The following is a 27,917-nucleotide window of genomic DNA, read 5'->3' on the forward strand; positions in this document are numbered from 1 at the left end:
GGAGGACTACAGGACAAACACATAAACTACTAAATAAAACTAAAGAACAAAAAACGAAACTTAATGTATTCAAAGAAAAGCACAGTGTGGCCTAGACTTGTGCTCATTAGACTCTGAGAAGCATTTTGACATTTTTCTGTAGGCAGACATTTCACACAAGGGTTCTTTGGTTCTCTTCCTTGAAGCAAAATACAATATAAAGAATATTTTCATGGGGTCACTGCTGACAATCTGCTGTGAGGGCTCAAAAACTTATTGTGGAGGTGCTTTGAACCCTCCTCCCACAGCCCCACCACCTCGAGTTGAAGCCGCCAGTCCTTGGTCCTTGTATTGCGAAAACACATTCCTGCTTATTGATTGTAATGCCAAGGATGTTTTTATTTCCATGGTTACAGAAATCCAGAGCAAGAGGCAGGAAAGGAAGAGACGGAGCACAGCCAACCCGGCCTACAGTGGTCTGTCCGAGCCTGAGGTACACAGTCCCTGCTGGTTAGAGTGGAACAGAGGTCGCTAAATGGCAGATTCCCATGGCAGTTATTTTGCAAGGCTCAAATAAACATTCTTTGATCGAATAATTGCCCACGTGCCCTATTTGAAACCTGACTCCTCAGGTGCTGTAGCTAACCACTCAATAGCATATGCTTTTTACTTATTGCAAGACTAAAGCTTTTCCGTTTGTATTGGTTTAGTGATGGTGAATGCCAGAATCTAATAATGAAAAACATATTGTAAGATTAGTATTAACAGGCTTTTGTGAAGCATCTGCATGTTATTTAGCATCTTGCATTTGATAATATCGTGTACTCATGCATCTGACGTTTTGATTAGAAAATTGGTTGCTGATTGCACCTCTCATGGTTACTAGTGGTAAATGGGATTAGATATATTTTGGAGGGGAATGTAGGTAGTTAAAGAATGCATACAAACTGGTATATTGTAGCTCATGTGTCTTGTCGTTCCTCTCTCTTCCAGCGCAAACGACTTGCATCAAACTACCTAAATAACCCCTTGTTCCTGACAGCAGGAGGTAAGCAGTGTTCTTTAGCCCTCATTATTATTATTATTATTATTATTATTATTATTATTGATATTGGCAGGTTAATATGGGTTAGAAGAACAAGCAAAGTTTCTGAGATACTAAAAGTTTATGACAAGGCAAAACATCTCATACTTTTCCAATAGCACAGACCATATTTAAAAAAAAAAGAACTCTTTGTTGTAAAGATCTTGATAGATGTTCTGTATTACCTTCATGTCGTTGAAATATGTTGCTGAAAGGGCAGCACCATTCTGCGTATACTGTATGCTGACATGGGGCAGATGAGCAAGAAGAGTTCAGCTGACTCTGCTCAAACATTTCACTTCATGCTAATAAAAAGCTCTCTTGGTTTCCAGTTGCTAATGTCAAGATGAAAGCTTTGAGCTCAGTAAAACAGGGCTTGATCTCTCAAGTTAAATAACAACTAAAAATGGGTTCGAAACTACCTGTCTTTGATAATAATGATGCAGCCTTCAGCTTTAAACAACATTGTTTTTCAAGGTAGCACGCAACTTTTTATATATACTGGTTTTCTTTTAAATCCTTGGCTCCTTAGCGGTGCTCTGTTGAAAACAAAAGCATGGAAGCTCAGAAGGAGGAATTACCTGCAATGCAAAACATTTTAGCTAGAGCTTGAACTAATACAAAAAAAAGCAACCAACTGAAAAAAATAATAATAAAACCAAATCAAACATAACACCTGAACCATTTTTAATGCATCTTAATAGTCCATTGTTGTGAAAAAGTTAGCCATTGCATAGGGAAGCACTGCACTGACTGATGGAAACGTCCCCCAAACCGAAACAAGCGGCATTACAACTGAGCAGTTCTTAAAGTGTCGTTACAGCCCAGCAGTCTTCAGCACTAAACCCTTATTGAAATGCATGGTTGTAACCTAACCCCGCTGCCGTCTCCAGAACGCATAACCTGCCAGTCTAATGCCAGCTACTAATCTCTCTTCTGCTTCCCATTCGCATGCCAGCCAATGAGGATCTCTGTTGGAAGGTATGTGACCTCATGGCCTCAGTCATGTGACCGCACAGTGTTTGCGTTCCTGTCCTGGGTTTGTGTAGCCGTGTCTTCAGTGTTGCATGTCGTGTTGTCTGTAAACAGTGGGGATGTGTGGTCTGGTCCTTGGGGTGTGGAAGGGGATTATGGAAACATTGGGCTGGTTTAGTTTATATATTAGTTTGTTCTTGTTTTTCAAAACAGGGTTTATCCTGAAATAGTTATTATCCCTTTAAAGTGTTGGGTGGATTACAGGCTTTATTCTCAAATCCTTAATTATTCAAAGAATGTTTGTTTTTATAAATAAAACTATAAACTTTTCTGGACTACTTGTGGTTTCATTAACAACAGCAAAGCGCAGTTTCATAAATATCACATTAGATTTTATTCATAAAAGCAGACGGGTTTCAGGTAAACATTTAAATTTTTAGGAACATTTGTTGTATAATAACTAGAGAAAAAGATCAGTTTTGAATGTGACAACGCTATTTTTTTCTGCTTTAATACATATTATGTTTAATCATGAAATAAGCCATTTTTTACCGTGAAAAAAATACAGCCCTAACTATAGTATATCGAGGCTGGCATTTAATATGAGTCAATAATATCTGGTATTCCTTTATGCTTTCTCACCCTGTGTGTGCAGGATGACACTGTGTGTCCTGTGTGTGCAGGATGACATTGTGTGTCCTGTGTGTGCAGGATGACATTGTGTTTCCTCTCCTGTGTGTGTGCAGGATGACATTGTGTTTCCTGTGTGTGCAGGATGACATTGTGTTTCCTCTCCTGTGTGTGTGCAGGATGACATTGTGTGTCCTGTGTGTGCAGGATGACATTGTGTTTCCTCTCCTGTGTATGTGCAGGATGACATTGTGTGTCCTGTGTGTGCAGGATGACATTGTGTGTCCTGTGTGTGCAGGATGACTTTGTGTTTCCTCTCCTGTGTGTGTGCAGGATGACATTGTGTGTCCTGTGTGTGCAGGATGACATTGTGTGTCCTGTGTGTGCAGGATGACATTGTGTTTCCTGTGTGTGTGCAGGATGACATTGTGTTTCCTCTCCTGTGTGTGTGCGGGATGACATTGTGTGTCCTGTGTGTGCAGGATGACATTGTGTTTCCTCTCCTGTGTGTGTACAGGATGACATTGTGTGTCCTGTGTGTGCAGGATGACATTGTGTTTCCTCTCCTGTGTGTGTGCAGGATGACACTGTGTTTCCTCTCCTGTGTGTGTGCAGGATGACATTGTGTGTCCTGTGTGTGCAGGATGACATTGTGTGTCCTGTGTGTGCAGGATGACATTGTGTGTCCTGTGTGTGCAGGATGACATTGTGTTTCCTGTGTGTGTGCAGGATGACATTGTGTTTCCTCTCCTGTGTGTGTGCGGGATGACATTGTGTGTCCTGTGTGTGCAGGATGACATTGTGTTTCCTCTCCTGTGTGTGTGCGGGATGACATTGTGTGTCCTGTGTGCAGGATGACACTGTGTTTCCTCTCCTGTGTGTGTGCAGGATGACATTGTGTGTCCTGTGCATGCAGGATGACATTGTGTTTCCTGTGTGTGTGCAGGATGACATTGTGTTTCCTCTCCTGTGTGTGTGCAGGATGACATTGTGTGTCCTGTGCGTGCAGGATGACATTGTGTTTCCTGTGTGTGCAGGATGACATTGTGTTTCCTGTGTGTGCAGGATGACATTGTGTTTCCTCTCCTCTGTGTGCAGGATGACATTGTGTTTCCTCTCCTGTGTGTGCAGGATGACATTGTGTTTCCTCTCCTGTGTGTGCAGGATGACATTGTGTTTCCTCTCCTGTGTGTGCAGGATGACATTGTGTTTCCTCTCCTGTATGTGCAGGATGACATTGTGTGTCCTGTGTGTGCAGGATGACATTGTGTTTCCTCTCCTGTGTGTGTGCAGGATGACATTGTGTGTCCTGTGTGTGCAGGATGACATTGTGTTTCCTGTGTGTGCAGGATGACATTGTGTGTCCTGTGTGTGCAGGATGACATTGTGTGTCCTGTGTGTGCAGGATGACATTGTGTTTCTGGTGTGTGTGCAGGATGACATTGTGTGTCCTGTGTGTGCAGGATGACATTGTGTGTCCTGTGTGTGCAGGATGACATTGTGTTTCTGGTGTGTGTGCAGGATGACATTGTGTTTCCTCTCCTGTGTGTGTGCAGGATGACATTGTGCATGATGAACACTGTGCAGTGTGTAAGGATGACGGGGAGCTGCACCCCTGCGATTCCTGCTCCCGCGCTTATCACCCCGACTGCCTGGACCCCCCGCTCAAGACGCCTCCCAAAGGGATGTGGGTGTGCCCCAAGTGCCAAAAGAAGGTACGTGCCCAGGGAGACTACCCGTCACATGCCTTCAGGGATCTGCCCGGCAGTTATTTCAAATTCACATGGCTGTGCTAACACATGTTTCTTGTTGGCCTGTGATTGGTTAAAACCTCATCATAGGAGCAAAAATAGATTGATCTATTGCCCAAACATCCTTACACCACCGGGCAATAGTCTCCCTCTCACATGTGATTGGTTCACATCACTGTCAGTCCTGCCCTTTTTCAAAGGAACGCCCTCCACCTCCACTAAAAATGGTTGTATGAAAAAACAGCGATTCTGTGACTTAACAGAAAATGAATTACAAAACGTACTACAAAAGAAAGAAAAAAAGTTTGATAAGTATGCTGTATGAACTTCAAAAACATTTTCTGTTATTTATTTATGTTATTTAGATATAAATGTTTGCAACCAAAATATTTGGCGAATCACACCCAGGAAACCTATTTTGCTCCAGAAATGTTGGCGACCTGTTGCACTGGTAGTAGTATATTACTTATTTATATGTACAGCACTAAGATATTCGTTCCAAAAATGTTTACGTTTTAATTTTTCATAAGGGAAAAACGCAAAAGGCTTGCAAATATTCATGGCTTTACAGTATATAAAGTCATATTTACTATCCAACCTTTCCTCACTTATTGTTTTGACTGAGTCATATATTAAATATGTATTACAGACTCTGCTCATAGTGGAATTAAATGCCCTTCGGTTTCCGGCATTATAGCCCCCTGTCAGTAACAACAGTCTTCCCGAGGGGCAAGCATTTTCCACTATGGCCATCCTCTCCAGTCCATCCCGCATATAAAGATAAACTCAGATTAAACAGTTTCCACGTGGTCCCAGCCCAATTTAACCAAATTCACTTAACAAGAATTTCCTGTTTGTATTGAATTATTTTGGAGTCCCCCCTGGGAAGAACATATTTAATAAAACAAATTGCCCTAGTTCGAACAGCTGACTATAGGAAATTGGTAAATGTAATAACTTTGCGTCCAGATTAGCACCTCTGTTCTGTATGTTAGTTCTGTTTTTGGACTACTGCCATAGTGCTCACACTCATCAATGCCATTTCCATGAAATGTAGAAATGAGTGACAATCACAAACAAAACATGCATTATCAAATAAAAGTGGAGGTGTTGAAAGCAGTGGATAATGCAACCCAGCACAAGAAAAAGAAAGATGTTACAGATTTCAACATTCCCACGAACAGCACCCATTGTAAAAAAACTGAATATAATAATACAGGTCTGCGAACTGCAAGCTGTGGATGCAGGTCGTCAGCGTTTCCGCTCTGCTCAATACCCGGATGCTGAGGACACCTTGCTTTTGTGGTTTAAAAATGCAGATTTCAAGTTGCAATGTATACTTTTTAAAAGGTCATTTACAACCATATTTGCAGTTGAACGCACAGTACTTTTAAATAATGTACTGTAATTAAAAATAGATTTGAGTGTGTAAAAAACTGACAGTATGCATGTTGCTTAGACTGCTTCTATATATATATATATATATATATGTGTGTGTAATATATATATATATACTGTATGTATGTGTGTGTGTATATATATATATATATGACATGCACACACATACTTAATCATAACAAATTATATGAGTTTACACTGAGCTCATTACCAATACACTGTGGCTAATAAAGCTTGTATTAAAACCTGGAATGGGTGAAACTGCTATGCAATAGGGAGTCTTATTTCCATCCCTGAACAATGTCGCCAATTCCAAACAGTTGCTTCAAGTTGGATACGTTTCAAAACCGATAATAAAAAGTGTGTTTGTTCAACAGGTGCTGAATGAAGACAGCATGGCGTGGCCTGAGAACCTGGCCATTGTCCACTCCTATATCACACACAAAGCAGGTATGAAGAGAACACACAGAGCACACAGAACACATTGGAATAGCACAATCTGCTTACTCAGCTTTGTCATGTTTACTAAGGAGCTCTTGAAGGGAGAGAAGAAGCAAAAAAAATCCTGGAAATATCACACTGCACCATATAATAAAAGAAATGTACCTTGAAAATATTAAAAAGTGGGCCTTTAAACTTTGTTAAAGATGTTCAGAGTTGGAGTTGAAGTGGAATACACTCTGCTGATGAATTTAGTGGTACAGGGAGAGAAATAAGACTCCTGTTGCATAGCACTTTCACCCATTCCAGGTTTTACTATGAGCTTGATTAGCCACAGTGTTTAGGTAATTAAACTCCTAGTAAAACCAGGAATGGATCAAACTGCTATGCAACGGAATTTCCATCTCTGTGACAGATTGCACAAACTCCTCAGCCCTAGGGGTTTTACAATTTTAATTCGTAAAGGGATTGAATATATATATATATATATATATATATATATATATATATATATATATATATATATATATATATATATATATATATATATAGTGTAATTAGTGGAAGGAAACTATAACTTGGGACAATGTATTTAACCTCACCTTGATCCCTCTTGTATCGGTTTGGCTCCAAGCGCCTGCAAGCTCAGAGGGGCGGGACTGTTAGACTGTTCGTTTCACAGGGTCTGTTTTTGTGTTTGAACAGTGAAGGAGGAGGAGAAGAGGAAGCTGCTGAAGGAAAGCATACAGTTGAAGAGCGAGCACAAGCAGCTGGATGAGAAGGAGAGGCAGCTGGACAGCTCAATCACGGTACCGCACTCTGCATGTATTCTGCTGCGGTGCTGATCACAGTACACACTCTGCATGTATTCCGCCGCGGTGTTGATCACAGTACACGCTCTGCATGTATTCCGCCGCGGTGTTGGTCACAGTACACGCTCTGCATGTATTCCGCCGCGGTGTTGGTCACAGTACACGCTCTGCATGTATTCCGCCGCGGTATTGGTCACAGTACACGCTCTGCATGTATTCCACCGCGGTGTTGGTCACAGTACACGCTCTGCATGTATTCCGCCGCGGTGTTGGTCACAGTACACGCTCTGCATGTATTCCGCCGCGGTGTTGATCACAGTACACGCTCTGCATGTATTCCGCCGCGGTGTTGATCACAGTACACGCTCTGCATGTATTCCGCCGCAGTGTTGATCACAGTACACGCTCTGCATGTATTCCGCCGTGGTGTTGGTCACAGTACACGCTCTGCATGTATTCCGCCGTGGTGTTGATCACAGTATACGCTCTGCATGTATTCCGCCGCGGTGTTGATCACAGTACACGCTCTGCATGTATTCCGCTGCAGTGTTGATCTCAGAAACGCACCAAGTTGCAGCACCTTGTTCCCAAAGGCCACTTAAGAAACAGCTTTAGGGTGCATTTAGAAGCCCTTAAACTTGGGCCAGATTTTTCTACGAGATGAGCAGTAATGTATCTTTCTTATATGAAAGACTGATGGTCCTTATTCATAATGTGGCTTCTCTCTGAAGTGCAGGACTAGGCTATATGATGGTGTTACCCATTTTCTTTCATGAGTTGCTTTGGAAAAAATAATAATAAAAAAAAAACTTTAACATATGCGTGTCTCACATCAGAGTGCGAAAGGGGTTCCCAGTACTATGGTAAGAGTACTGGGAAACCCCAAGCACTTCCTGACATGACCCATCTAGAGTATCACTGCAGTCTCCTCCTTCCCTGTGCTGCACTCCTGGACAGACTCACTCCAAGATCTCTTATTTCTCCGTTACAGAAATGTGTGGATTTGAAAAACAGCCTGCTGGCGGTGCAGAGGGGAACACAGGCCTCCTTGGAGCGGCTGAAGGCTCTGATCCGACTCATCCAGAGAGACCAGGTGATCCAGGTGACCATGACTGCCACCACCACAGCGGCCTCCCCTCTCCTCACCATCCCCTGGATCAAACCCTCGAGCTGCGGCAGCCCCCCACCCGTCTCTGCCACCAGCGCTGCCAGCAACCCTGCCGGCGCCCTACAGAAAGGCCTGCCTCAGGCCCAGGGCAACAACTGACACGCCCAGGGGGAGCCAAGATACAAACGGAGCACCGCGAACATCTTCTCAAGAACAACAAACTCTTTTTATAGATCTGAAACACCATAGAAACTTAAGGAAAAATACTAACCAATGCAGTTTATAGACAACTGTTGTGGCAAGCCTATATCCCACAAACAGTTTGTCCATGCATATTTTGTAACTCCGACACCTTCAGTGCTTACGAGATTTTTTTTTTTATTTTTTATTCTTGGCCTTAATGTATTTATGAATTTAAAAAAGAAAAAAAACGGCCGATAGAAAAAAAACAACTAGTATTCAGTACGGCAGACATTTGGTTTTTTAAAAAAAAAAAAAAAAGGTTCTGCACATAGTGAGAGACACAAACTAGTTATTAGTAGCAGTAGTTATTTTAAAAAAAAAAAACATTGGAAATGTGGGACTGATCTGATTAGATTCATGTAATTATTCTCTCTAAGTCTGCCATGTGTATTCAGCTGAAAGGGGGCTGGGGGAAAAATTTTCATTGTGTATGTATAGATCTAAAGAGCCTTCAAACAAAACAAAGAATCTTTTTTTCAGTATTATAGTTCAGATATTTAAAGCAAACAAACAAAAAAAAACACTACGGAATTTAGCATTTGTCATGAAAATGAAGTATTTTCCTGCTGATGCCTGTCGCTTATGCGAAATATTGAAGAGGGATCATGGAACAACTTTTGTTATTTTTCTTACAGGTCCTAACTTGCTGTCAATGTATTTTTCTCATAATGAATTTGTGCAAAAATGTTATTGTTTCCATTTGCACCTTATAGTAGATATTTATTATGGCAGGCCAAGTGTTTATTATTCTGTCGTTTTTTTTTTTAAATATACTTTTGCCAGTACAGAACATATGCCAAAAAACTTTACATTTTTGTACTGCAGTCTCGCTTATCTGTTATTGTTTCACATTTGTTTTTGAAAATTGTAAAATAATAATAAAAATGATATGAATTTATACACCTGACGTGTTGCTTGCCATAATATATCCACTATACTGTACAAAGATATACCTCCTCAAGTGAAGCATCTGGAGGTTTCATTATAAATATATCAGAATTTGTTTTACAGGAGCTGCAAAATGATGAAGGTTTGTATTTTGTGAAGACCTTCCTTTACTTTTTTTGTTATTGTTGGGCGAGACAAATCCAACAACACTTGCTTGTTTTACTAGTCTTCCTGCTAAACAAAGGGACAGACTGGGCCTTTTCTAGGCCTCAGGCCTATTGTTTATATTTTAAGGCTCTTCTCATTACAGCCTTTTATTCACCGAGGCCTGAGGCCTATATTGGTAGGAAGTGTTAGGTGACCAGTTTTTTGCTGTTGTTTTTTTGTTAAATGATGAAGAAAAAAACAGTAGTTTGGTTTATTGGTAATTTTTCTTTTTTTTTTTTTTAATATGCAGTATCCCTTGGGTGCAAAAAATAAGAATAAGGTAAACAAAGTAAAATAACTGTTGAGAATGGTACAGAGCATATACAGTAAATAGTCTGCTTTCTGTGGATGATCTTTGGGGTATTGGGTTTGCTAAAAGGTATGCTGGTTCTGCTATTTGTACTGTTTTTTTTGGAAGGAGTTGAATCTTTATAATTTGTTTCTGAAGGCTGCCACTGAATTACAATGGGGTTATCCTAATGACAGGTTTCAAAGTCCTGTCCTATACAGATCAGCGAGGGTCTTCCTGTACTGTCTTCACACAAAATACGCTTTAAATCTCCCAAAGCCCATATTGAACATTGCCATTGTTAATATAATATGGATTCACCCTGTTTATCAGACAACTGCAGGGCTGTTGGGAAGAACCACTATCCTCTGGGTATTCATCCTTAACCTCACCCCTTAAAACAATTCATAGGATTTGTGCCATTGTCCTCTAGATGTAGCTGTAGATCACACTTCTGTATAGCTTTCTATCATTTTCTTCAGATCTGTAAAACCAGTGATAATTCCTTGAATTTTCTGTAGATTTCTGTAGATAGTTATAGATTTCTATAGCCAGGATTTATACTCGAATTATACTTTCTGCGGTAAAACTATAGAACTTACTTCTAGAAACGTCATGGCCAGTGCCTTTAGTGTTATTATGTGTTAATCATATTGCCCAGATCTCAAAAAAACTCACAAAAAGATTTTACATGTAACCTTTTCACAAAAGGGTTGCTTTGTTCTGGTTTTTAACTTGTATATAATTTGACACTCAACAAGATCAATAACTGCTAGTTTAGCTTGGCTCTGAACTTCACTGGCTAAGAGCTCTCTGGCTTACCCATCCTTTTCAGAGTGGAAAGAGAAACAGGCAGCTTTCAAACAACCAGCTGGTGTGAAGACAATACAAGAAGGCTGCTGAACCTACAGCTGTGCAACTGCAGAGACCCAGTGGAAAGCAGTGCCGGTATTTAGAAGCCAGTTGGGTAGGCTTGGTTAGGTTTTGCTGGGTATGTAGGACCTAGGGGTTGGCATGTGCAGAAACAAGCACAGAAAGTCACACAACGCCACTCTGGAAGAACAGCTATGCTATACAGTCACCTTGTGTTTTCCTTGGTGATCAGTGATTGATTTGCTTTAACAGTCTTGTCCAGACACTAAGGACACTAAAAAGGTCCTGTCCTGAGAAGGTCCCATTTACCATGTGTGTAAAAAACAGACAGACTGACTGTGACATAATGTGCTCTGTTTCTATTAGAACCAAGCTTGACTCGGAGCAGACAGCCCACATGTTTTCTGCAGCAACCATTCAAAGATTGCGCCTGGGTTACAAATAATGAATGTCTGCAAAGCTCCACAGCCCTCAGGACCAGCTGTGGTCAGGATTTAAGTGGAAGCTCTTGTGAACAGTTGATACAACCTAAATGTACAGTTGGAAATGGGGCTTGCATTTCGATATCGATGGGTTTATCAATTACCAGTTAGATTAAATTGTGTAAAAAGTTCACAAGAAAGCTCAGTAACTTTAACTTCGGATTGAGTACTGAAAAAGATCAATCAAATATCTAATCAAATTGTATTTACGACTAGGAATTTATTCTGGACGTTTAGATGGTATACTGTACCTAAACTGGTGTTAACTGAATATGTGCTAGCTTTCTCTCCAAGGGTTATCAGTATCAGCAATGGCCAACAAAAGAGGCAAATACTGTAGCAACAATGCAAAATAACAATTTATGCAGCAGTTATTTAGGGTTTTTTTAATGCAATTGAACCTTACATTAATATATAAAATTAGCTACTGTATATCAAAATGTTAGCTGTCTGAATAGTTTTTGTCCCACTGTAAAAGAAACAATAGTTTAACGAGAACACAAATCCCTCATCTTAAAAGCAACCTGCTGAATACTGATTGTAACCACAAGTATTGTAACCCATTCAAATCTTAGAAACCTTGCAGTATGGGTGTAACAGAAAGCGAGTGAATCTGGAAACGATACCCATCACTGTCACCAAGGACTTTGGGACGTACTCACATCATGTGAGATTCTTTTATTGCATATCATCCGGTCTGGGAAAGGCTTTCCAGTTCACCTGCGGTCTCTTCAGATTGAAATTCCTCATCAAAAGGGATACTGCATGACTGTTCCAAGAGCATGAACAAAGTCTACTGAAGCTGTGACATAAGGCAAGCCCATTTAAAAGAAAAGAAATGACCATATCAACGCACGATGAGAACGTGCCCTTAAGCAGTCGTATTTAAAGCCAGTTGATTCCTTCGACCATTTTCCCAACTCTGGGAGAAACTGTGCAGCACTATACAGATCTATTTTAATACACTTGACACTAGAACAAGATTTTTTATATTATTTTATCAATGAACAATGATGGAAATATACTATGGTTATTGTTTGCCAATTATGCACTGGGTTGTGGCTTGCCAAGTTCAATTTCCATGGCGAGCTGAAAAGCAAGAAGACATTGGAACTGGACAACGGAGCATTCAGACGGAATGTCTCTGGGACTGTTAGCAGCAGTGCTTTTAAAAAGAATGAAAAGGAGACTGTCCTTGGGATTGGGTGTATAGGAAACAAAAGTGTTTGTCTTAAATATGCCAATGTACTTTTACTTCTTTATGATGCATTAAAAAATTGATTGATTGAAGTTGTTGACCTGTTAAGTGTAGTCTTGCTTCTTTTTTTGTTTGTTTTAACATACTAGATCTACAGTGCAGGCTTTTGTTTTGTAATAGGATCACCCTAAAATACGCCATTACCTTAATGAGGAACTTTCTTCACTTTTCAATTCACAATCTCTTTGCTGTCCATTTTTATATTACCATATTTTTGCTTGGTGAAAGACAGGTATTTCGCAATGGAGATTACATCAGGTACATGCCACTTATTAAGGCTGTAACAATTTATCATGCATCGATGAACTGTGATACTTTATTTACATGATATATCATATTGTAGTAGAGGACTGAATCGTCTGTATCATGATACAAGAAAAAAACCGCAACAGAGCTCAGTAGATCACAGAGTGGTTCTGGAAGAAAGAGTAAGTGTGTTTTATAGTTGGTATGGATCATTTTTGTCTTTCATTAAATGACCATTTGACTTCTTATGATGGGTTCACACAACTAGTACGCAGTTATGCATGCGCAGTAATAAGAAAAATGCACTTCCCTATTGTTTTTAAGACAGAAAGGCATACCATCACATTTTTAACAGGAAAGCGTTTTTCATAAAGGCAGCGAGGGTGCTCATGCTTGCAAGGTAAAGCATATTATCTGGCTGACCAGTCCCCATATTTCACCTAAGGCCAGAGGGTTCCAGTTCACTAAGAAAGTCCATCCCTGCTAGCTCTATCACACCGGCTGCGAGGCTCAACATAGAAAATGGAGCCACTTCACCATCACTGTGGGGAGGAAAAACACCAGGAAATGTATCATTTTTAGGCTTCAGTTTTGTATTTTATATTGAGGCCTCATAAAAGCATCTGAAGGGCTTTATTTGCAGAATCAACTGTTACATTTACACAACGGTTAACAAAATTAGAGTAAGTTGCCATAACAATATAGTTAAAGTAACAGGTAGATGCCAGTTAACATCTTGAAATGTCGTGAAATGAGGGCAATGATAATGGGTTAATCGAACCTATTGATAGTGGTGGTAAAATAATTAAGAACGTTTTTTTTATTATAATTATTTTAATTAAACCTATTATTGTTTGTTTGCTCATTGTCATTAAATTGATTTCTGTAATAACTAATGGCACATTAAGAGAAATGTCCTCTGTATTCATCACACAAACAAATGCTTCTTAAACAAACCTGTTGAAAAGGGTGTTAAAATAAATGAAGATATTCATTTTAGATATTTTTTTAGTTTTGTAAGTGGTAGAATAATTACTGTCACCCAAATGATGACACCTAATTCACATTGAGAGAAATGTGCCCTGCATTGCCAATGTGACCAGTGAGTCATATTGATTATTCAATCTATATTAAATTGTTTTATAAGTGAAAAAAATGCCAGCTTGGCAGAATTATAGAAGAACTAAAACGTCTGGAATGAATTATATTGCAAGATGCAAAATATCTGATTCTAAGTATTATGCATTCTTAAAAAATAAAGGGGGGGGGGGTAAATTCGAACTTCTAAATGCTGGCAGTGTAGTTGTATGAAGGTATTCAAATCTTAAAGACATTTAAGAACACAAGAAAAGTTTGAAAACGAGAAAAGGCCAGGTATTTTTTGCAGTGTAGTGACCAGAACAGCACACAGTATTCTAGGTGGAGTCTAACTAGAGCATTGCATAATCTTATCTTCCATAAACTTGTATTCTATGCTTTTTGCATTCTATTTGCCGATAGCAGAACTGTGCTGTAGGGTGCTTTTGCAATATGCTGAAGAACTTCCCATCTACAGATGTTCGTTTTCATTGATAATGCATTTTATTTTATAAGCTTCGGTTTCCATAAATTCACTCCTTCTTGGAGTCACTAGTTGAAGAACAGTGTTTCAGCGCAGTGACCTCGATGAAGGAACAAGGAGTGGTTTCAGTACAATTAATGCACGTCTGGTGAAAGGAGCAGCATGTGTTTTTGTAGTTGTAGGTGCACTACAGAAGGGCAACACATTCCAACACCCAATCCCATACAAAAACAAGCTCATGTTTTAATGTGTGAAATATATAAAAGTGCACCTGATTAACCCTTGCACTACAGATCCTGGAGTCCTTCACAATGCTCTGACCTGGACTGACGCAATCCCCTTTCACATTACAAAAGGGCAGGCGCACATTCCACAAATTCTAAAACTAAAAAGATGCTAAAAAGACAAAAGTTGTAATAAAAACATCTACCGCCATCCTTCAGCATTATCTCCACTTGAAAAACTTAGAGACGTCCTGGAGAAATACGGTCCTCAAGACCTGAAGCTCCTTCTGCGAGAGTTCTGCCCCGTCATCTGGGAGCCGGACGCAGATAGAGTCGTCTTTCAGGGATCAATAAAACATGTGGACTGGATACTTGGGGTTTTGTTGAAAACTATTGTCATGTGGCCAACCCTGGAACTGGAAAACCACAATCCTGCAGGTTTTCTGCGTATTTTTAAATCATCAATGGCTAAAGACATGGAACATTTTCTAGTGGTGACCAATTAAGAAAATAATTGGTTCAAATAAAGTAATTGAGAAAGTTGGGTGGAACAAAAACCATAAGACCCTGTGGCTCTCCGGGACCAGGGTGGGCCACCCTGCTACAGTGGACATAGGACTTCGCCTCTATATAGCCCTCAGGACACTATATCCCCCTTGAGGACAACAGTTTTCCACTATACGCCTCATCTCCAGTCCCTAGTTGTATAATACTGCACCCCCTGTCCACGACAGTTACTGTGTATGCATCGCTGTGGAAAACTAGACCTTGTATACTTAGCGTAGTTATGTACAGTATGCCAGGGAAATCACCTGGACAATACATTCCTCTAGTTTTACTGAGGAGTGTTTGCCAGGACAGAGAGAATTATAAACATTACATGTGTTGTGCATCCACAACATGCTCCCTCACTGCAACAATGCTGGGGCTCAGATTAGAATGAGTGGCATATTGTGGGAAGAAAAACAAGCATTGTTTTAGGAGGAAGCATGATCTGGATACACTGCAATCTATATGACAGAAATCATCTTTCTCCTGCCGAAAGTTGAGAAATAGGTTCCCCAGGTGATTTATGATTTTTTTTAAACACTTAGGATTAAGCAGAAAAGTATGTTGCTCCGATAGACAACCCGGAACTTCTAAAGTGATGTGTTTTACTCAGTTTCTGATAGGGTTGTTTTTCATAACCATCGTTCACAAACAGACCCAAATTAATGATTAGTAATCCATTTTTTTTCTACAAAAACCACCTTCTTCCAAAGCACTCGTTTTTTGCAGAACATTAAGGATCAAGTGTTTTAAGTTTTGGGGGTCCCGTTAAAGATCTTCAGATCCGTCAGTTAAGATCATTCAAATGAGACACAAAGGGCCATATTTTCAATGCGTTTACTTCTGTTACCTGTTCATTTTTCAAAACTAGAACCAAAACAACCAAGCTATAGAAATAACATGCTTTTTTTTCTCCTTTCAAAAATAGGACATAATTAAAGAATGGAGGAAAGCGCTTTGAAAATATGTCCAAACGTATTTACGCAGAGAGAAGAGTGTCTATCCGATATATCTAAACTGTGGGGGGAGGTGAATAGCACTGTAATTTGAAATCACTCAAACTTTGTTAAAAACCACATATCATAACAGAGTCTGCGATTCTCCTAATTGTATCTTAAAATCTTTAAAAAGTCTGCTTATCCCTGGTTTTGGTCATGTTTTGATATTTAAAAAACAGTGGTGGTAACTGAATAGCCCCCATTAAAAGTGTGCCTGACGTTTACCGCCTGGGCAGTGGATGGAGTGATGGTGTCTTCACGCTGTGGAAGTGGCCAGCCTGGCACCTCATGGTCCCTCTGCATTAGGGCAGCACTTCACTGGGTGGCGCGCGGGAGCCGAAGATCTTGCTGTAATGTTCGATCAGCAGCTCTGAGAACATGTTGAGAGGCATGAGAGCCCCCAGCGACGCCGTGCCCCTGGGCGGCCAGATCAGGTTGAGCCCGAACACGCAGGCCAGGTTGAAAGGGGTCATTTTGTTGTGGATGCTCTCTTGAGACACCTGCCATTGGAAAGAGAAGACAAAACATCAATCTAAAGGAAAGCAGAAGCAAAGGACAAACACCACATCATTTAGAATCCTCAGAACATGCATCCACCAATCAGGAGGTTTCATTCCAAGTCACGACCACATGGTATAGATCGGTGGTTCCCAACCCTGGGCCTGGGGACCCCTGTGTCTTCTGGTTTTCATTCCAACTAAGCTCTGTTAACTAGACCCTTCATTGAATTAAGGACCAGGGTTAGGAAGCCCTGGTATAGATGACCATGGAACATTCATTCAGATAGGAATGCCTGGTTTTAGCCCTTTGTGGTCCATTTATTCAGCACGTCTCAGGCGCATCAGGTCCAATTTATTTTCACACGCGCAGTTTATTTTAGGACGCGCTGTTTAAAGGTATTTTTTTTCACAGTAAAACAGGTTTAAAAGGCACTGCATATCAACAGGACACTCAGTACTGCATCTCCAGCCCCGCCGCACCCCTTGTTCACTGTATTGTTCACATACCTCTTCATAGTCGTGCATACCGATAAATCATCTCCCGATCACTCGTTTTATCACCAAACTCCTCAATAATGCAATCCAAGTCATTATTTTATTACTATAACATCTGCAAATGTCTGTGATATTCTTTGATGTTTGTTTATGTCCGTGTTCTCTGTGGTGCCGGGGGGCTAAGTGTATTGCTCAGATCCGCCCCTTTTTTTTCTGGCTTCTCCCGGCTCCTATCGGTCTCACTCGGCCACTGAATGTTTTTTTTTTTTTCGGAGAAAAAACTACTAGGAGACCTGTTTTTTACGTCTTTTTGATGATGTTGGACAGGGTCCGACGTTGGACCGGAAAGGGTTAAGGAAAACAAAACTGAACAATCACTTCCATGAAGTCTGTCAAACCCCACTCTCGCTCGAGACGAGGCTCAGATTACTGCAAACAGGTTGTGCTACCTGACTGCCATACCTTCTGCCTGACCTCTTGTGTAACCACTGTCTGTCCTCTGTGAGCATGCACTGACACACAGAAAGAGGAACACAGACAGCTTTCAGGATAGCGCTACCCTCAAAACCCTACTTGCGAGGCAATTAAAGAGATAAAAAGCTTTGCAAATGTACCAAGCTGTTTAAAATGAGTGATGAGTATCATGCTTTCCTATAATTTACCATGCTTTATTACACTTTGCTATGCTTTTACTGTATCATGGGAAACTTTCATAAGGGCTGTAAATGGAAGAAAATGTCTGTACAGGCCGTTCTTGATTGTAATAAAAATATGAGAAAAAATAAAGTATTTTTGATAAGAGTGAAAATAATTCACGAGAGAGTAACTTGCAGTGTGAACAGAAACTTAAGTGAACGGAGCGAAAGTTGATTGTTCCGATGTTTTGAGTAGAGTTATCTTTCCTGTACTAATAGAGGAAAATCACATGAAATGTATTGCCATAATATAAAAGGAAAGGCTTGGTGTAAATAGATTTTTTAAATTATATCAGAAAAAGTAGATTAAGTTAATACTTTTCTGCAAAGCTAGTTTCTGAAACTGCCAGATCCCACTTGCTTATAAAATGTTATTTATATATTGTAAAGTAGCGGGTTATGAGAAACAGCAGGGAGGGGGTTAAAACCTCCCTGCTATAGAAATGCACTGTTTTGATTTGTGTTGCTTTATTGTTTTGTTTAATTGTTTTATTATTAATTATCATCCGCACCTGGGCGTTATTGGAAATTAGGCCCAGGTGCGGGGTTTAAAAGGAGAACAGGCAGTCTGCTCGAGGCTGCTGAATGGAAGGAGGCAGAAAGGAGTGCTCTGCTTCCTGGCAGTCCCGAGAGGAAGGTACAGTGCAAACCTGTATGGTTAACTTTTGTGGAACAGGGAAACGGCTTAGCCGTCCTGTGATAGTTAGGTTCCTGCGTGTGTAGTTAATGCTCAGAAGAGCTAGGTGTTTATTTTGTGTACTTTGTTTTACTTTTGTGTGTTATTAAAAAAATTGCGCAACCGCGCTGAAAATCCAATTTGAGTGTCCTGGGTCGAGTTCTTAAAGGGGCAACGAACGCAAGTGAGTGCAATCCGTTCACAATATATATATATATATATATTATATATATATATATATATATATAGGTTTTTGCTCAAAAGAGCCAACGTTTCGATATGTTTAACACCCCTTTGTCAAGGGAAAGTGTGTTTGAAAACAAACAGTGGAGGTACTTCTAGGCTTTTGATGCCATGGAAACCACACTCACTTATTTCTATTTAAATCTGTCCATGTGCTTGTGATGTCATTTACTACATAGTTTTAATGATCTACTATTCCTTTCTAGTTAAACCTTCAGGCATCATGGTATCTGGTCTATCTAATGATTGCAGGCGATTGGTTTCTTTTTTGTAGTGTTGAACTATTGCTTCATTTACGTTTTGTTTAATAACAGATACACTTATAGTCGCACCTGCTTACTCATGTAGCACTGCTCTGGTTTGGGGGTAGTGCACATTTTCAATTTCCTGAGTTTAGGTGGATTCTTAGGTGAATATAATAACAGAATAAGAATGGAAATAAGACTAATTTTCACCCATTCCACGTTTTACTATGGACTTGATTAGCTACAGGGCATTTTTTGCTGCTAAGCTCTGGTAACCTCAATTTTGCTGTTCAATCTTTAAGTTACTGTTTCTGTAATAGCAAACTCATAAAATTGGAAAGGTGTTTCAGCATAAAATATTTACTAACTAAGCATTCATTAAGTACAAACACATGTAGCACCAAATGGCAGAACCAGTTCTGTACAGCACCTAGAAATCCAACATGCAGCTTATTAAAGGGAAGTGCGAAACTAACACTCACAATAACTGGATGCTAGAGGATGTTGTTCACGCTTTGTCATCAGACATTGCTGAGCTCAGTTATCACAGCGAAACCAGCTACGAGACTTTCAGAAAGTAAACGCTCGCTGAAACAGGGCAATGCTTGGTGCTAATTGTTTGAAACACTAAATGCCCGCCCTCACACAGCTGATTCATGACAATATTACAGGCAGTGCAGATCAATCAACACACTGCTCATACCTTAAACAAGAGTACAGTTGTGATCGGCCGCACTGACAGCACTTCCAGCATCCTTAGGCACCAAAATAAATAAATCAAAATTGATGTGCCAAGTATGTGAAATGAACCCGCCCCAGACCAATGGAGTTATAATATACTGAAATCTAACACCGAGTCACCCTTTTTACCAATCAGCATTTATTTCTACATTTTTTAGTTATTCAGTGACATAACATACCTAATGTTTATTATTAAACAAATGAAAGTTTAGATTATTAGTAAGTAAACACATTTCGATATGAAAGTTGTTCTTTGCTGATATTAATGTTCAGCTGAGTTACGTTTTTAATGAAAAACAGATTGTAGCCAACGTTTTCACTAAAATAAAACCAGGCTTGTGTGATTTGAAGTTTCACTTTTTGATATATTTACTACTGCTGAATCGAAGTTAAAAATAAAAGATTTTGGTGGGAACTGAACTTGATCATGGCCCCGTGGCAACATTACCCTAATTTTTAATTCTAATATCTATGTTTAAAATATCTGATTAAATCAATTAGACCTGAGTGTTGCATTTCTGTTGTGAATCAATGTATTTTATTTAAAAGACTTTAAAGCAAACCAATGCCAAACACAACAAGGTATAATGCATTGTAACACAATCCGCATGCACTTGGGTTATTTGCCCCTTTAAAAACAGACCCACGACACTGAAATGGATTTTTTTCCAGCGCTAGCGCGCTATTTTTAATAAACAAATACACACAAAATAAAACAAAGCCAAAATGAACACCTAGCTCTCTTTGAGCACTAACTAAACATAAACCAGGAACCTAAACTAAAAACAGGACAGCTAAGCTGTTTACCTGTTGCCAAATAAAACTAAAACAAAACAAAGTTACACAGCACACTCCAACAACTTTTTTTCTTGTACGCCTGCACACACTCGCAAGCGGGCTCTTCACACAGCAGCCCCCGAACAACCTGGCAGCTCTTTAAATACCCTGCACCTGGCTCTAACAATGATAGCCAGGTGCAGGGGATAATTACTAATCAACAAATGTAATTAAACAATAAAGCAAGACAATTAAATTAAACCAAAATGTGCCTACGCACATGTTTTCTGCAAGGAGGATTTTAAATGAACGAAAAAAAGTGGAGGGGCAAAATATATAGTTTGACCCCCCCATATTCAAAGTGGGGGGGCACATGCTCCTTCTGCCCCATGGGTTAGGTGCCTATGCCAGTACATGATATGTAAACTCATCCAGGGGAGCAGAATTCAGGTAACACGAATCCCTTCATAGTTCATAGTTCCCCTATCCGTGGTTATCCAGGGATTGACCCTGAATAGAGGTGGTTGATTGCATACAGAACATCAAACCTATCTCGCACGGATTTACAGTTTATTTAGGGGTAACAGAAGTAACGCCTGTATTGTAAATTAGATTTTTACATTTAGGCATTGAAGTATTAATATATACTGCAGTAAAACTTTTAATACCAAGTGTTGGGGTCTCTAGCATTAAATAACATTTCATATTCTGTGGCCCCGGGTGAATGTTTTTCCCCCACCGGCCTCATTTTGGAATCTTGCAATCACTCAAACCACTCTGTTTCAAATTACACTGCGCTGCAAAGCAGATGCACGGAGCTTGATCTGAGGCAGGGGTGGCTAAAGCGGGCCCTTCCACTCCTGGTCTTTGTTCCAGCCCTGTTCTAACTTGCTTAATTGAACCAATGAAACCTCCATCCAGACCACAAAGTAGTTAATCAGAACATTTTACCTGTTAAACCTCCAGGACTGTGATTGGACACCCCTCATCTAAGGTTAGTAACTGAATTCAGCTCTTAAATATGGATTTCATTAAAAAACACTTACTTACTTACTAACAGAACGCTCCATGAATGTTCATAGAGCCCTCATTCATGGAATAAGTACAGTGGTCTATGAGGGGTCATGGCGTCTCCTCTATATACTGTAACTCACCATGTGCAGGAAGCAGGTAAGGTACTTGAGCAGCACATAGTTGTGTTCTGGCAGGCTCTCCACAGACTTTTTACAGTGGCTCACACGCAGACTGCTCTCCACACCTGCAAACCGCACAGCACAGCAATTACACAACTATATACACCGCACAGCACAGCAATAAACAACTAAATACACTGCAGCAAAGCTTCTCAATCACACTGCACAGCTATTTACACTGCAGCAGAGCTTCTCAATCACACCGCACAGCTATTTACACTGCAGCAGAGCTTCTCAATCACACCACACCCTGCGCTTACTATCCCCACACTGAAATGTCTCAGTCAAAATACAAATGGAAGTCAATTGGGACCATTGCTTTCTATGACACATGAGATCGGAGACACTGTAAGCGAGTTACTTTACTTGATGAAATGTTCCGAATATTTCAGTGGTAAGATGAGCTCTAAAACCAAACCAAGCCCAGCTCTTCTGCATTGCGGTTAAGACGCTTGTTTGTGTTATGCAGCACGGACGGCTCACGCCCAGCCTCTGCCCTGTTCCACAAGCTTAAAGACATTTCTGAGAGGAATGAAACAATAACAATTCTTACACAAGAAAGAAGTTGCAGTTAAATAAAGGTCCCGAGCAAGTTTCTTTCTAATTATCTATCCTTGCGTTTATTTTATTTCTCTGTGAAAATGCGTCTTGGCACCCTTTTCAAAACAAAGCCCAAACAATACTAGTGAGGTAGCTATGGAACAGTCAGTGTGATGTGTCTACAAGATGGTCACTCACTGGCAATGCTGTGGACCTGCTCGTAGAGGTCGTAGGTCAGCAGGGGCTCCGGCAGCTCCCGGAGGAACGTTTTCAGGATCACCGCGGGAACGTGGATGTCATCGCAGTCATCGTAGTTCACAGGCTTTCCTGCAAAAACAAACCACGGCTTTATATGAAGGCGTGACCAGGAAAGAAACAGTGGTAACCGCGCTTTTCAAATCCATTCATTCCAGCCTCTTTCTAAACACCAGCTATGTTATCACTGGTCCCCCCGTTTATTTTGTTTAACATCTTTGCTTGTATTTTACACTTCAGTTGGAAAAGTAATAAAGTAAATGTTCATACTTAACATTTTTCAAGAAGTTCAGCACAGGTAAAAGTTTAGGAACAATGATTTTAAAGCCTGCAGGGAGTACAGCTTTAAACACAGCCCAGTAAAAGCCCTCGAATTGGGAATTTAGATGAAATAATAATTAGTGAACCTGGCTGCTGAGCTCATTCAGTCTGATTCAGTTGTTCACATTCGAAGAGATTCAAATGACAATTCAATCACTGTTTTATTTTCAAATTTAAATGGAATGAGGATGGCTCTTCAGCCCGGGATTCTTCTGACAAGCTCAGAGCCAGGGAGTCAGGTTTAGAGAACAATGGTAAGAAGTGAATATGGGAGCCAGAGAACCCATATATATATTATTAAAAGGACACTCAAAAGTACTTACTCTATACATTGTTTTTATCAATTTTACATTATAAAATCAAATGTCAAAACACTCTTTGTTTTCAGAAAAACCTGTCTAAATGGCATCACTTTTCTAGTCGAGGTCATTGATTGCTCACCTAAATTATAGAGCTTCTGGATCTCCTTGATGGCTTGAACTCTGGCTGACCTTCGGAACAAGCCCTCGGTCTGAAGCCCTAGGCAGGAATCGTTCATGTCATTAATTCATTATATCCAGGGACCAGCAGGAGGGCTCGTTTGCATGACGGCTCTTTCACACACAGGCTCGTATTTATCAAGGTGTTTGCACTGCAGTGCATCAATGTGAACGTTATGTAATTAGCACAAATAAAGGAGGGACAGAGCTGCAAGAAGAAAGCATGCATTACGAGACACAAACCTGCCACTTCACACAGCTGTATTTGGCAGATTCATTTCTGATACAGAGATAATATGGGCTATATCGGGGTGGTAGCAACATACCGGTCATATCTGCCAAGCAAGGACCGGTGATGTTTTTGCAGTATATTCTATATTTCAAGTCACACCCTCATAGGAACCTATTAGCATCTTCTCACTGAAAGTGTAGATCAGCACTCAGAATGTCAATGAAGAAGCATCCTAACAGTTTAGTCCATAACAGGTTCTATAAAAACAGTTTAAGTGTGTCAATAGCAGCTTTTCATCTTTTTTTAGATTTAATGACTTGCTATATGTTTAAAAGTGCCCGATGGCTCCCTATAATCAAGTTGAGAGTTTACTTTCCCTTGCATGCTTTGCATGGTAGACTGACACAGCAAAGAGGGAGTGAGAAATACACTTTGATTAGAAGTAACCCCCAAACAATTCTAAATATACATTAGAATGTAAACAACTCTCATTAACATACAGCTGGAACTCACTGATTCTAGAGCGCTCTGGAATTAATTAATGTTCCATCAGCCACTGTCAAATATTCCCTGCCTCTTATTAAAAAAATGCTAAACAGGCTTTCTCATTGATCCAAGCACTTCACTTTCTGAAAACAGAATCTTTCACTTTAAATACACTGTTGTGCCAAACTGCACAAGGCACACCCCCAACGAGATGCCTATATCTCACAAATCCTGTATTCTCATGATTTCAAGCCGCATTACAGGCTTGTGTAAAACATCCACACATACCTTTTAGTTTGAGGTAGGAGACAGTGCCCTTCACCACTGGGGGGATTAACGCTCCTTGATTTTTGTCTTTGAGGCTGTGAAAGAACAAACGACACAAATGCTTTTCTACAATTTTAAAAACTGGAAACACCGATGACACTACAACACTGACAACATGATGCAGGGTGACCAGGGGCCACCAGGAGTGACCAGAGGCCGACAGGGCCAGTTCAGCAGAGGTTCAACATGACATTGAGGCCGCAAGGTTTTTCAATTCTTCTGGAGGATACCTGACCGTTCCTCAGGCAGCCTCCGGATGGCGATAGAAATTCTGCATTGCAGACCCATTCGCACACAGGTGTGTGCTACATACATCACGTGGGTCTCATTTTCCAGTGTTTCAGTGCATCACTGAGCAGAGGATACTCACTACTGAAGGGTCACCCCAAACTGCTGCGTGGGGAGGGGGGGTCGGGGCGGGGGGGTCTTTGCTGGCAGAGGGGGGCCACCTTTCTGTGTTGCACGCAGCTTGTCATCATGCCTACAGTAATAAGCACACACACATTTATTAATCAATCAAGTCCTTTATTAACCTAGGTAGGACCAATCATGGCCAGGTTCTCGTTCACAGAGGAGACAGAGATGTCTTGTCAAGAATCATCTGTTTTCTCACATTCTGAAGGCGTCTTCCCTTCTGCTTAAAACTGATAAAAATAAAGATCCAGTTGGACCTAAATAGTAGGATATAGACTACAAATTGTTTATAGGGGATCACAAACAGGGAGTATAAAATCTACTGTAACCATTAATACTGAGATTAATAATACAGCACCAATCCTCCCAAATCACTTGCAGTTAGTAGTGTACCATAGTCGTTAGTCAAACTAGAAACAGATGGGATACCTGATCACTTCTGGAGGGATTACCAGCTGGTCATAGTTGAGATGGTCCCTCAGTTCACTCAGATAGTTTACGTATGTAACCTTCTTTCCAAATTTATGGCTTACCAGGGGAATAAAGAAGGTAACATTTCAGTTAGCACGGTCATAGTAGGGAATTTAAACTGTAACAAATGTTTTACAGAGAAGTTAATTGGCACCAGATGGCAACCCTTTCTGGGAAGTTCACAAAACTTTAGGGGCTGTTCTGTTTAGGCCTGCTTTAACCCTTTAAGGTACAAGAGACACATGTGTCCCACAAATAAAAATGACGCTTATTTTTTAAGCGAGTTGCACGAAACAGGGTTTAATGTTTACTGACAGGTTGGATCCGGTTGTCCAAATTGTCTGATTCCTGGATACTGTCATGATACTGGAGTCCCTCTCAAATGTACTTTAAGAAGAACCCGTTTGAACAGCAAGAGCTCACTTCCTTGTGTACTGTAAGGGGTTTACCAAATAATCCAATTTAAGCAAAGGCTAGAAGTTTACTCTACACTTTCAAAAGAACAGCTAAACCTGAGAGAATGTTTATAAACAATGTCAGCATAGAGCGCTGTGCAGTAAAATAACAAATAATTCAATAAAATAACAAATATCCCTCCCCTCTGCTGTTAATACATAACTAGAGGTAGCTGATCACTACATCCACTGTATGTGCAGGGATGGAAATAAGACTCCTATTGCATAGCAGTTTCACTCACTGCGAGCTTGATCAGCCACAATGTATAGGCAACAAGCTCAGGTGTGTCTTATTAAAATATATGTTTCCACTGCCTGTGATAATAAAAATAAATCAATAACATATCTGTGACCACAGCGAACATAACAGGAAAGATAACTTAAAAAATAAGCCTGTCAGACAAAAACAAAAAGAGAGTGAAGGAAAAAAAAGCTGTTTAAAAGAAGTTTAAACAGAAACACACATGCTACACAGTGACATCCCTTACAAAAGTTCACCATAGTAAAAGCATCGCAAAGTGTAATAAAGCCCAGTGAAAGCATGGTAAAGCATTGTAAAGACCAGAGAGGTAAGGTAAAGCATATTAATGAACATGGCAAACCAGGGTAAATTCATAACCACAGGAAAACTGCAAAAATACCTTGCAAAAATCCTGTGGTTAACTTTTATAGGGGGGGATGTCCCACCAGTGGTATTGTTAAAGAAACTGCCAGGTCGTACAAAGACACCCTTCTAATTGAAGACTGAAAAGCACGTACTGTACCTTATGAGTGGTTTGAAAATATTCCACAGGATTTTGATGAAGTTGGTCGGGTGTACAACATATAGGGCTTTGAGGTTTTTCTTGTATCTTAAAAAAAAAAAAAGAATTTACAAACAGCCACTACCAAATGTTTTGAAGAAATGAAAGATGGTAGCTTGAGTGTGCACTGTGTAAGAGAAGCAGCTAGGTTTTTATACCAGCAAGCGAGAGGGTTGTCTGCCTGTACACTCAATGCATTCTCTAGTTAAAAAGTGAAGTGACCTGGACTCCTGGATTTCAATAAAAAAATAGTCATGTGCTGCTTCCACGGAGTGGAATTAAAAAAAAAAAAAAACACAGGGATTGATCCCAACCCAGGATCTGGAATCCCAATATGACTGAATGGAAGCACGATCTCACTCCTCAAATTGGTTTTTAAAACAGGTGTTCCTGAAAAGCATGCAGTTACTGCACCTGCACCTGCACGAAATTTGAAAACCATCCTGTTTGCAAGTCCAGGTCAGTCCAGGCTAATCATTCCTACCTTCAGAATTCTACAGTTAAAACAAGAACCTCAAGTAGACCAACTTTCGGGCGTGACTTCTTCAGAGTACCAAGTACCTGAAAAGTGGGTCTACTTGACTTAGCAGTAGTTTATTACAGTTTAAAACTGCAGCTTGTAGAAATCAGTCACTGTCATGCGGTCTGAAGGGTTTTTAAAATCAAACGCCTCCAAAAATGTTTTTCCCTATTTGTGGAGACTCTTTCTTTGCACAACAAAATACAATTTTCAAATATTATTATTATTATTATTATTATTATTATTATTATTGATTTCTTAGCAGACGCCCTTATCCAGGACGACTTACAATTGTTACAAGATATCACATTATTTTTACATACAATTACCCATTTATACAGTTGGGTTTTTACTGGAGCAGTCTAGGTAAAGTACCTTGCTCAAGGGTACAGCAGCAGTGTCCCTCACCTGGTATTGAACCCACGACCCTCCGGTCAAGAGTCCAGAGCCCTAACCACTACTCCACACCTCTGCCCCAATACTAATTAATACAAACCAAACAAACACTATGAAACCCTTCCCTCTGTGTTCTGAACTGGTCATGTGACCACACATGCCCTATCCCCTTTAACTGCAGCTAAAACAATACTCAGAGGACTAAAGGAAATGTACATCCATGCAGGAATGCTGCCTATGCTGTTATAGATGGAGAAAGCACTCCCCTCAAAAAAACTACTACTTTCACAGCTACATATAAAAAGTAAAAATCTGTCACCTGAGGCAGCACGTTAATGAAAAAGCTGGCCGAATGCTGTGCTTTCCTGTGGAAATGTAAAGCTATGAAACCGCGTGTGACTGACGTACTTCCTGTCAAACTCCTTGTAGGCGCGCTGCAGCCATTTCAGAGAGGGCTTGTTGATGCTCCGGAGACCGAAGTGGAAATAGACCACGGTGTAATCGCTCTCCACATACTGATCCAGCGTGTACTTCAGGTACCTTCAGGGAACCAATAAGAAACAAAAAAACACTTTAACTGCCACGTTTAAAACGTGGACCCTTCTGCACGGGACCGGTCTGCCTGTCTCTACACACAGTCCTATTCCAAACTTTTAT

At 40.3% G+C, this 27,917-nt stretch overlaps 2 protein-coding genes across 8 annotated transcripts in view; one reads left to right on the forward strand and one right to left on the reverse strand.

Moving 5' to 3' along the window:
* The window catches only part of LOC117416271 (PHD finger protein 21B-like), an 89,722-nt gene extending 80,099 nt beyond the window's left edge, over positions 1-9,623 (forward strand). For both annotated transcript variants that reach the window (XM_034027384.3, XM_034027386.3), the window contains 7 exons: positions 396-472; positions 973-1,027; positions 2,022-2,044; positions 4,225-4,383; positions 6,195-6,267; positions 6,964-7,067; positions 8,062-9,623. In XM_034027384.3, the coding sequence (XP_033883275.2) occupies positions 396-472; positions 973-1,027; positions 2,022-2,044; positions 4,225-4,383; positions 6,195-6,267; positions 6,964-7,067; positions 8,062-8,337 (767 nt within the window). In that variant the 3' untranslated portion in view covers positions 8,338-9,623. The remainder of the gene's footprint in view (positions 1-395; positions 473-972; positions 1,028-2,021; positions 2,045-4,224; positions 4,384-6,194; positions 6,268-6,963; positions 7,068-8,061) is intronic.
* A 114-nt stretch (positions 9,624-9,737) lies between these two features.
* Positions 9,738-27,917, reverse strand: part of LOC117416272 (rho GTPase-activating protein 8-like) — a 33,088-nt gene continuing 14,908 nt past the window's right edge. For all 6 annotated transcript variants that reach the window (XM_034027388.3, XM_034027389.3, XM_059026855.1 and 3 more), the window contains 9 exons: positions 27,669-27,800; positions 26,306-26,392; positions 25,045-25,143; positions 24,572-24,682; positions 24,163-24,236; positions 23,119-23,196; positions 22,300-22,428; positions 21,523-21,626; positions 9,738-16,496 (listed from right to left, as the gene is read on the reverse strand). In XM_034027388.3, the coding sequence (XP_033883279.3) occupies positions 16,299-16,496; positions 21,523-21,626; positions 22,300-22,428; positions 23,119-23,196; positions 24,163-24,236; positions 24,572-24,682; positions 25,045-25,143; positions 26,306-26,392; positions 27,669-27,800 (1,012 nt within the window). In that variant the 3' untranslated portion in view covers positions 9,738-16,298. The remainder of the gene's footprint in view (positions 16,497-21,522; positions 21,627-22,299; positions 22,429-23,118; positions 23,197-24,162; positions 24,237-24,571; positions 24,683-25,044; positions 25,144-26,305; positions 26,393-27,668; positions 27,801-27,917) is intronic.

Source organism: Acipenser ruthenus, chromosome 7, assembly GCF_902713425.1.
Source record: "Acipenser ruthenus chromosome 7, fAciRut3.2 maternal haplotype, whole genome shotgun sequence".
In the NCBI taxonomy this organism is placed as follows: Eukaryota; Metazoa; Chordata; class Actinopteri; order Acipenseriformes; family Acipenseridae; genus Acipenser; species Acipenser ruthenus.